At 30.1% G+C, this 11,290-nt stretch overlaps 1 protein-coding gene across 1 annotated transcript in view; it reads left to right on the forward strand.

Annotated features, from left to right (window-relative positions):
* The window catches only part of LOC142322708 (kinesin-like protein KIF12), a 180,863-nt gene extending 172,754 nt beyond the window's left edge, over window positions 1–8,109 (forward strand). The window contains exons 15-16 of the mRNA XM_075361785.1: window positions 13–105; window positions 7,644–8,109. Coding sequence (XP_075217900.1) covers window positions 13–105; window positions 7,644–8,097 — 547 coding nt within the window. The 3' untranslated portion in view covers window positions 8,098–8,109. The remainder of the gene's footprint in view (window positions 1–12; window positions 106–7,643) is intronic.
* The last annotated feature ends 3,181 nt before the right edge of the window (window positions 8,110–11,290 follow it).

Consider the following 11,290-nt stretch of genomic DNA (forward strand, 5'->3'; position numbering starts at 1 on the left):
ATTCTGTTTTAGCTTAAATGGTATCACAGATTCTTTTCGAGATCGTACTGGTCGTAAAGGTTCTTGGGAAAATGGAAAAACAGCTAAAGCCCAAGGAGCTTCTGGGTAAGTTAAATATAACATATACCTGTTTTTAAAACTAATATCTTCGTACTTATAAGCTAGAAAGTTTAATTTGAATTTTAGACTTGATTTTTGTTAATGTTAATTATCTGTTGTGTTAATGAAAACGTAGAAAGTTATTTTTTGCTATTATAAATATATTAAAAAATCTGATATTTTATTCTTATTTTGGTCTTGATAAATTTAAAAATATAATATTGTTCTTTATAAAAATTTGCAAACAGAATATTTGGAAAAGCATTCCTTTTTTTATAAAATATTTTTTATTTAATCTAGTATATTCAGTCATTATCACATACACTTTTTAACATTTGGCTCTGGCTACGTAAAACATAAACTTCTCAAACTCTTCCTCTTTTGGCATTACATCTGGCTTAGTCTCCTTCCTCATTTGCTAAATAATTCTTTAGTCTCTTCATATGCCTGCACCTCATCCTTGACACTTATGAATTTCATCTTGTCTATGCTTATAATTATACTAACCAGTAATTCTATTTTGCAAGCCTTTGTTTATATCTCTTTTGTCAATTATTTATTAACTCTCTGATGACTGAAGTACAATTTTAAAATGAAGGATTACATTACTTACCTTATGGACGTTATAGGCCTGATTAAACACCTTTTGCTTTTTGCCGTATATTTCTGCTTCATATCAGATTCTTCACTTTCTAGATCACCTTTCGAAAAGCAATCACACTTGTTTAGCACTTTTATTTATTTCCTATTTCCTCCACTTTCCCACACTATAAATTTCAAATATAAAAAAATATTTCACCCTTCGTAGTTGTTTCTGTCTAACCATTACTCCACGAATTGATCTATTATTTTCCTAGTTGTGATTACTATTTCATATTTTCCTGTATTAAATTTCATCCAGTTTTCACTTTTATTTCTCTTTATACTCTTTGAAATTTTTTTGACATTTTTTGCAGTACTCATTCAGCTGCCCAATAAACTCTGCCATTGTATTTTCCCTTACTACCAGATCATCTATAAATTTAATTTTCATTTACCTACAATTCCTTCCTTATATGAAATGTACCAATTGTGTACATAGGATTGCCTATATTATTATTACTTCAGGGCCTAAACAGATGGAAAAATGGATTATATTCATGAAAAAAAATTGTAAAACTATTGTTTTCTACAGTTCAGTCATGACATAATGATATACATTACCATCACAGATTGTGTACCCTAAACACTCGATATCAAACATTTATTGATTAGATATACAGTCCTGGACCCGTCGGTGTTAAACTTTAAGCCCATTCAGACTGTTTACATTGTATGATAAGTTTAAATATAGTTTTCATTAGTTAATACTCACATGCTTGATATTTGTATGAAATTTGAACTGGCCTAAATAAGATGCAGTGTCTTTGGACATTGTAACAAGGTATTTTTTGGGTATTTTTATTCAAGTTTTAAACTGTTTCAGAAGTTAAAATAAATTATGACATTTTTTGTTAATAAATTTATGCTGTAAGAAAAACTTTTCTGTTTGTCTTAAGATTCATTTGCATGAGTCCACAACAAATGTTTAAACTCTAACTACATTAACAGTTGTAAAACAATGTCATGTCATAAAATGTCAAATATAATGTTTTGCTAATCTGATCTTCGTAATTTTGCATATAATTTATAAAACATTGAGAAATTGCTTAAACAGAAATTTTCTCTTCTATTAAGTTGTAAAATTCAAGTCTAGTGTCTAGCAGGTTATTTCAATGGATTAACTAGAACATTTAGAAGTAAAAAGATGGAATTTGATGACTACAAAAATTTGCAGCTGCAATTAATTTATTTTTGATTTTCATATATTATAAAATCTTTAAATGTATAGAACTCACTTATTTACTAATCAGCATTACAAATCATGTAGGATGCTGGGTTCTCACACTACTTTCCTCCAAATATTGCAGCTCACAGCTACTCTTCATCTTCTTACTTCCATCCCCACATCGCAGTCTGCTTTCTGACCATTTTTGTGTCATGTTTCCTGACTTGCTTCAAGATAAAGTTCTGTAATCTTTTTAGAATTCAGGTATGTGTGGATCATCCCACCGGGTTGGTCTAGTGGTGAACACATCTTCCCAAATCAGCTGATTTGGAAAGTCAAGAGTTCCAGCGTTCAAGTCCTAGTAAAGCCAGTTATTTTTACACGGATTTGAATACTAGATCGTGGATACCGGTGTTCTTTGGTGGTTGGGTTTCAGTTAACCACACATTTCAGGAACGGTCGAACTGAGAATGTACAAGACTACACTTCATTTACACTCATACATATCATCCTCATTCATCCTCTGAAGTATTATCTGAACGGTAGTTACCGGAGGCTAAACAGGAAAAAGAGAGAGAGAGAGAGAGGTATGTGTGGATCGGCCCACAGTGCTGCCTCTTGCAACATGGGATGCCTCCTCTCTACTTCTATGCTGATACTCAAGGTAGTCTGACAAGCTTGTTCTTTCTATTCTCCCTAATCTTGAAAAAGTTCAATGTTTTGACTCATTCAAGCAGAGCGGTATAATAAGGATACAATCCTAAGTCCCCCCCCACAACATAAATCTGTTCACCGAACCAGAATCCTGGTAGGATTATTCACAACCTTCCATTGGGTTGCTTGACTTAAGAGGAGCACTTCTTGCAGATTAAGTGTTGGAGCTGGATTGAGAGAGGCTGAGAGAATTTTCTTGCAAGAATTGTGATTTTATCTGATTTAGGCAAAAGAAAAAAATAAAAAAAACCGTTTTGTATAATAAAAATAAGAAAAGGAACACAGCAAATTGAATAATAACAATCAACTCAAAGCAACATGAAAAGTTGTGAAAAATTTTGAAGACATTTACCTTGCACTGAATTAAGGAATGTGGAAATTGGTGTTATTTAACCATCCTTGGTTGCATCATCTCTCACATTCACCAGAGCCAAAGCTCTCCCTAGATAAGCACCTAGGTCTCAAGTAAACCCTACCTTTTTTTTAATTAATTGGTAGAAAACTGATCTGAGTATTGTATTTTTTTTTCTACTATTTTAAAATCCAATCTCAGAAACAAATTAGATATGGTCATATCTAAATATGATCTTAAAAACTTTAAGAAACTGTTTTTTTTTTGTTTTGCCTTTTACATTTCTTTCAAATGGTTTTTTCATATGAGCATTGTTTGTTCATATGCCTGCTCATTTTAAAATAAAAATCAAACTAGAAAATAAAGACTTAATACCACTCAATTCTTCTCTATGCATTTAACATAACAATCACTGAAGAAAAACATCTCTAGAGCAAAATAATTGTTCTAGAGGTGTATAGTAACATTAATTCTGACAGAAAAAGCAAAAAAGCAATTAGATCAACTCAAACCATAATTAAATATGATTTAGATATGAGCATAAATGAAGTCCCCTCTCACTAATTGAATCTTATTTGAAATACGTTTGCAACATTAAACTCAAATAATATTATAATAATTCCTTATATGCTAATTTCATAAATTAGCATATTGTATGTGGCATTTCAAAGTTTAAGTTCCATAAAGTTGTACTGATAATGAAATTACAAAATTACACTAAACATAACAAACAATAATAACGATTATTATTATTGTTATAAAATATTGTCACGTTGTTACTGTTATAAAAATCAATTTTAAAGGCTATTTTTTATATATTGTTCAGGTATGCATTTTTAATAAGCAGGTTTATGATATGAAATATATCTCTTTTTGGAATTGTATGTGTCTAAAACATACATTTTTGCTCCTTCTATCAGAATTAATGTTACCATACACCCCTCAAACAATTTATTTTTCTCTATAGATGTTTTTCCTCGGCGGTAGTGATGTTGAACCATGGAGAAGACTTGAATAGTACGAGGGTTATTTTTTTTTCAAGGTCTGATCGGTCATAAAATTAAAACCACTATGAAAATAAAAAAATTTTTATTTGTAACAAGTACTTACATAGTTACGCTATTTCTCTACATAGTCGCCACTCCGATTTAGACATTTGTTGTAGCGTTGTACCAACTTTTCAATACCCTCGTCATAGAACGGAGCTGCCTGTGTTTTCAGCCATGTTTCTACGCTGGTATGCAACTCGATGTCTGTCAAAATGTTGTCCTCCTAGCCAGCGCTTCATGTCAGCAAAGAGTTGAAAATAGGATGGAGCCAAGTCCGGGCTGTATGGTGGGTGATCAAACACTTCCCAACGAAAACGCTGCAGGAGCTTCTTTGTTACAGCTGCAGTGTGCGGCCGAGCATTGTCATGAAGAAAGACAATGCCTGATGACAACATTCCTCTCCGCTTATTCTGAATTGCCCTTCGTAGACGTTGAAGAGTCTCGCAGTATGAGGCTGCAGTGATGGTCGTGCTACGTTCCATGAATTCCAACAAGAGAACTTCATTCTGGTCTCAGAACACAGTAGCCATACACTTTCTGTTGGAGAAGGTTCACTTGAACTTCTTTGGTTTACTGGGAGAATGAGAGTGCATCCACTGTTTGGATTGTTCTTTCGTTTCTTCAGTTTCGAAATGGACCCATGTCTCGTCCCGTTTAACAATTTTGTTCAAAAAATCTTCTCCTTCATTGTGGTAGCACTGGAGAAACATTAGGGAGGCATCCGTTCTCATTGTTTTATGATTGTCGGGAACCCATCTTGCACATAGTTTGCGGTACTGAAGTCTCTCACTCACAATGGTGTAGAGAGATGACCTTGAAATTTCAGGAAACGAATCACTCAATACAGAAATTGTGAACCGACAATTTTCTCGAATTGCCTCATCCACTCGCTCAACGAGATCATCGCTTCCTTCCCTGACCTCCTACATCATGAACATCTGTACATCCTGTTTTAAAGTTCCTGCACCATTGTCGCACTTTGCTATCACTCATTGAAGTTTCACCGTACACATTATTTATTCGTCGATGAATTTGAGCTGCATTACACCCCTCAGCCTGAAGAAATCAAATTACCGCACGCACTTCACACTTGGCGGGAGATCCTATTGTTGTAGACATGTTTACATGCTAGCTGCGTGTTCAGAACTAAACGAAGTGACGCGGCGTGATTGAAGGCCATACTAGAGATGCTGCGCAACACATATGCGCAAAGGTTCATCTGATTTTTGCGCGGGTTTTTATTTCACGACCGAACCTTGAAAAATCAGACCTTCGAATCAGATCGAACCTTGAAAAAAGTAATCCTTGTATTATGTTTTTTTATTTTTTAATTTGATTTTTATTTAAAAATGAATAGGCCTATGAACAAACAATGCTCATATGAAAAAAAAAAAAACATTTGAAAAAATGTAAAAGGCAAAAACAGTTTTGTATAATAAAAATAAGAAAAGGAATACAGCAAATTGAACAATAACAACCAACTTAAAGCAACATGAAAAGTTTTAAAAAATCTCGAAGACCTTTACCATACATGAATTAAGTATCTAAAGTGTGGAAATAGGTGTTATATATCCACCCTAAGTTTCCCTACTAACTTTTTTAAGTTTTTACATGAAATTGTTTACACTGGAGTTTGTGCAGTCAGTAAATGGTGCTTACAGTACTTTGTTGAGGTCATTCATGGTTTTCTCCATCTTCACTAGGAGCACACACACCAAGTTTCAGTCATATATATTCATAATTCTGTTATTGGCAGCTGTTTAAGTTGATCAAGTATTATGATTTGCAAAAATTGAAGAAAAAGAGAGAATTTAGATAGTTTGTTTGAAAGCCAAAACTAAACAGAAAACCTATAGCCAAGCTGGATAAATATTACAATGAATCAACTCCATCAGTTAGAACAGTTTACCAGTGCTTTGGTTATTTTCAGACTGGTCATATGAACAAAATGATGGTGAACATTCCATATAACCTGGTTGAGATTACAACTGCAAAGAATATTGAAAATTATCCATGCTATAGTAATGGAGGATAGACTGTTGAAAGAAAATTTTTTTTCACTTAGACAATGCATCTGCCCTCTCTTCTGTCATTGTGACAGCAATGTCAAATTATGGTACATAATTATCTTCTGCATCCTCTGTACTCATCAGACTTAGCACGTTGAAAATAATATTTGTTTCCAAATATGAAGAAAAAGTGGTTTGCTAGAAAGAGATTTACAGTAACTGAACTTATTGCTGAAACATCATCCTATTTAGATTACTTGTATAAATCATACTATGAGGGACCAAAAAAACTTGAATAAAACTGACTTAGTGTATAGATTTGAAAAGAAATTATATTGAGAAATAAAAAAGATTTTTCATAAAAATTATGTATTCTTTATTTTTACACAGATTTATCAAACAACTCTCACTATGCAATCTATTTATATATATATATATATATATATATATATATATACTCACACACATAACTATCCTATGTTAACTAATGATTTTGACTAAGAAAAATACCTTCAAATTGACTATGTTAACAGTGATGCAAATTTTTATTTTAAAACATTGTTCACTTAAGTTATCTGGGAAAATTTACAATAGAACATATTTCAATATGTTAGATTGATGTTTAGTGTAATATGAAAGAAGAATTAAAATTGATACATTTGGTGAAGAGCAAGGCTTGAATATAATAAAAAAACTCATGCAGAAGAAGGTTCAGAACCTCCTCCTCCTCTTTTTTTGGTCATTTAAAATTTTTCTTCAAATTTTGTATGTTGCGCACATGTAATTTTTCATTCAAAAAATTTTCATGCAGGACCATCAGGGGAACCTTCCTCTTTAAGATATAATTGAAACCGTCAAAATTGGTCCTCTTTGTTATAAAGTAAGTTTTGAATATACATTTTAAAAAATTATGCATTTTAAACTGAATTCATAATTTCAGCCTTTCATAATTCAGTAAAAATGGAATTTAATTTTCATTTCCTTTAAAGTAAAATAAAAGTTTTGGTGTCTTGTACAATCTATAAATTGATGTATGTTCAGTTGTAATTTACTTTTATTAAAATATTACGTATTAAAAAAAAATTGATTTTTTAAGTTTTTTTTTGTAAAAATCAGTGATGGTATACTGTATGTATTATTGATTTAAAGTAAATAAATAATTCTATGCTCCTTGCATCTTGTTTAAAAAAAATGTGAATCATGATACGTATGAAACAAAAATCTACTTCTGTCCAGCAGGAATAAGTGACAGATTTCAGTAGTTACTTTTTGTTATCTAGATTAGTCACAGTAGTATTGATTTCAGCAATCACTTATCAAAATCAGTAAATCTTTATATAAGGAAACATTGTTGTAAACTTTTTAAAATAAAAAAAAATAATCTGAAATTAGTGTTACTATCATAATTTAAAACAAATCGTTACCATATAAGTTGATTTGAATGCATCCATTGTAGATGTTTAAATTCTTTTCTATTGAACATTTTAAATCTAATAATTGATAATTATATATATTCTTTCTATTCGACCAATGGATGCATGCAAAACATCTGTAGCAGTTATTTAAAATAGCTTGGAAGACAAATATACCAAATATATTTGACGGCATTTTAGGAATAATGAAGCATTTTTGAGAGGAAGTACAACAAAGCTACCAAATTTGAAGAAATCATCATCTACTGGTTATTATTTAAATGGTATGGGTAGAAATGCAACAATGGTATCAGGTTTTAGAAAAATATCATCACTTGATAATATATTTGATTTAAACAATAATAACCACCCAAAAAGTAATGTATTTACAACAAATAATAATAGTAATTATAGAAGATCACTGAGAAATAATGCAAGGTCTTTTAGTAATAGTTTAGACAGGATTGATGGAATTACACCTGGATCAAGTACAAGTTCCACTTCTGAGTTTACTGTACATAATTTAAGTGATGTACCAGAACAGATTCTTTCTGATAATGATTATAAAAATGTTGAAATAACATTTTCAAAAAAATCTAAAAAAGATCCATTTGGCAGTTTAATATCACTAAATGATGAAAAATTGTTTACTTAAGATATGTATTGATTTGGATAACTTTTCAATGATAGCAAATTAATTATATGTAAGCTCTACTATTCTGTTACAATGTTATAGTAATAGCTCAATTGATTGGCACATTTTCTTAATACCTTATTTTTTGATGTGTTGGAGTTTAAATTAGCCAATAAATTAAAAAGACTGAAATTTCTAGAATAATTTTCTACTTTCAAATTAAGTAGTATATTCAGTCAAGTTTGATGATTAATATCTCAAAATTTTATCATAAAAGTTTTATAATATGAACATAAAATTTAGCTTTTTTCATTTTGTAATTATTGATTCCCATTAAAAATTTTTACATTAAAATTTTTCTTTGTTAGGAGCCCAATTTATAAATCTGATTCAAAAGGAGTTTCACTGATTGTAATTTGTAAAATTCATAACTGGATTATTTAATATTTTGAAGCATTGTGTTTTGCATTTTAATTATATCTGTTGAATCTCAGATAATTAAGTTAATAATTAACTATAAAGAGGTAATGAGTTGTAATTGTTGTGGAAATTATGATTCATAGAGGTGTGGGATACACTTTTTCAGCTTTGTTAAAAATACATCATAATAGATAAAGAGTTTTAAGTGATGATACAGTGAACATCAGATTTCTTATTAAAACTTTTTTGCATGTTGGAAATTGTAGAGAAAGGATGCTATGCTGCCAAATTCCTTTCAGGTATAAAAATAAATGAATTTCTACAAATTATTGTTATAAAATTTGGTTTAGCAAGAGAATCACTAAGGATGTTGTATGAAATTATATGTTGTATGTAATGTATGAAATTTTTATATCAATTTCAAAACAATTTTCGTCAAATTCAGGGTGCATAGTAGTTTATCAGACAGTAGACATTTTATATTTTAATTCATTTATTGTTATCATCAATAATTAAATATAATCTCTTCAAAACATATTAAGAATTAACTCTTGATCTAATAAATTCTCATTTATTATGTATGAATATATATCAAATATATTTCAGTTGATGCTGTATAATTATATAATCTTGTTTTTTTAACGTAAATCGAATCAAAATAATATGAAAAATGTTAGATGCTACATGTTGTTTAATGTGAAAATAAGTAAAACATTTTGTAAATTAAAAAAAATGTATTACTTGTCTAACAAACATAATTGTTATAACTGACATAAAATAGAGGTCTTCTTCTTCTTAAATATAAATCTTCTTTTTTCTTAAATATATTGTTTATAAAGTAATAATGTGAAAAATGCTTACAATCAATACATATTCTAAAACTTAAGGATTAATAGTAGTAGTATAAACTTAAGCTTATCATGTTACTATATTATTAAAGTAAACATATGCCTCAAATCAAAATTTATTTTTTTAATTTATATCCAATTTTTGTGGTAATATGAAGATATTAACAATAGACTCATGTTGCTATTTTGTTAATAACAAAATAATGTTGACCTACAAGTTTTTATATGATTATTTGATTTTTTTCAGATTACTTTCTATTTCATATATTACTTAATATCTCATCATAGTTTTTCTCTCTGATTTATTTCTTCTACTTCTTTGAATAGCTGTACATTTCAGGATGGATCTTGGTCTCCTCAGTAATTTATATCATAATTAAGGCAGAGATTCCCAGTTGAAGACATCAGTCTTCTTGTAGAAGACAGTCTTCTACATATCGTCCACCTCAATTTTAGTCTTCCTTTTTCTCTCTGTTCTCTTGGATTTCCAGACTCTATGGCAACTAATCGTATCCATTCTTATTATATGACCATGGATATAATCAGACCAGACCAGATATAAGCATGGTTTTTTTTTTGTACATCATGAGTTTCATTGTATATCTCCATGCCCATTTTCAATCACAGGTCTTTTGATTCCTATGTAGAATGTTTCTTTCAAAAGTTTCCATCATATAAATTAGATTTTATGAGAAACAGAAGGTCTAGTTTTTTTTTTTACACATTAGGTACCTGTAACCAGTTTGACTTTTCATCCAATCCCTTGGATACAAAACAACCTTTGGATAGTTCCATTGACATAAGGGTGTCACTACTCCACTGAGTTTAATAAAGATGTGACTGTCCATAGATTATTAGAAGATACTACCATAACATCACACTTGGACCAAAGTTCCCATGTTACTTATACAAGAAAAAATGGAATAAAGTATTATGAAAGGAGGGAAGAGAATAGAAGTGACCTGCAATGCAAGTGTCTCAATCAAAGTAGATCAAGGTATTTTACTGCCTTGTCTAGAACCCATCAGCCATGAGAATCTTCTCTCGATATTATCCATAGTATTAATATTTCACATAAGATTATTACTGTAGTAGTATTAACACACTACATAGTATTAATACTAAGGTATCTCACAAATAACGCACTCTAAATTTGCCAGATGAAACGGAATATCAAACAACTTTGGATCAAATAATTAATCTGCAAGTCAATATTTATAATATACAACAATAGATGATTATGCTGATTTTTAGATTGTATTAATTTTTTTCTCTTCAATCAATTTTTGTAGAACCAAGTGCAATAACTAAATCTTAAAATTCAAGATCCATGCTGGGAATTGAACTCAAGATAAGTATTTTGAAAGGGCATCTGTTTTTGCCTACCTCTAGTACTGTAATGGAACCTTGTAATGGAACTGACATTCACATTGCTTCTTTCTCACAAATAGTGTGTTAGTTCTGTCTGCAGGATTGTCCTGAGAAAACTCTTCATTTTTAATGATGACCTAAGTCAAATGTAATTTACAATAAAGTTTTCCAAACTTATGTCTGGTATTTTATCTATTCATCTTCTGTTTAGTATTATTATCGTAGACAAGAAAATTGTCATAGTCAATCTTCATTTTAGAGTTTTTATGAATTGTTTTGATCCTAGCTTATACATTCACTAGTTAATTTTTATGGTACTCGCATGAAGTATATTAATCAAATTATAGATTTTCTGTATGGTACAGTTTCATGTGAAACAGTAAATATTCATAATCCCAGATATTATAGGCTGCTACATCTGCAACTTCCTTTACCCTTTGGCCATTCCTTTATATTACAGATCCTTTAAATTCCCTCATTATTTACTTTTAAATTTTTATTTCATCAAATGTAATTTTTTTCTCCAATTCAACTAATACACCATTCGTATATACATACTGGGTAATTCAAAATGG

Source organism: Lycorma delicatula, chromosome 4, assembly GCF_047948215.1.
Source record: "Lycorma delicatula isolate Av1 chromosome 4, ASM4794821v1, whole genome shotgun sequence".
In the NCBI taxonomy this organism is placed as follows: domain Eukaryota; kingdom Metazoa; phylum Arthropoda; class Insecta; order Hemiptera; family Fulgoridae; genus Lycorma; species Lycorma delicatula.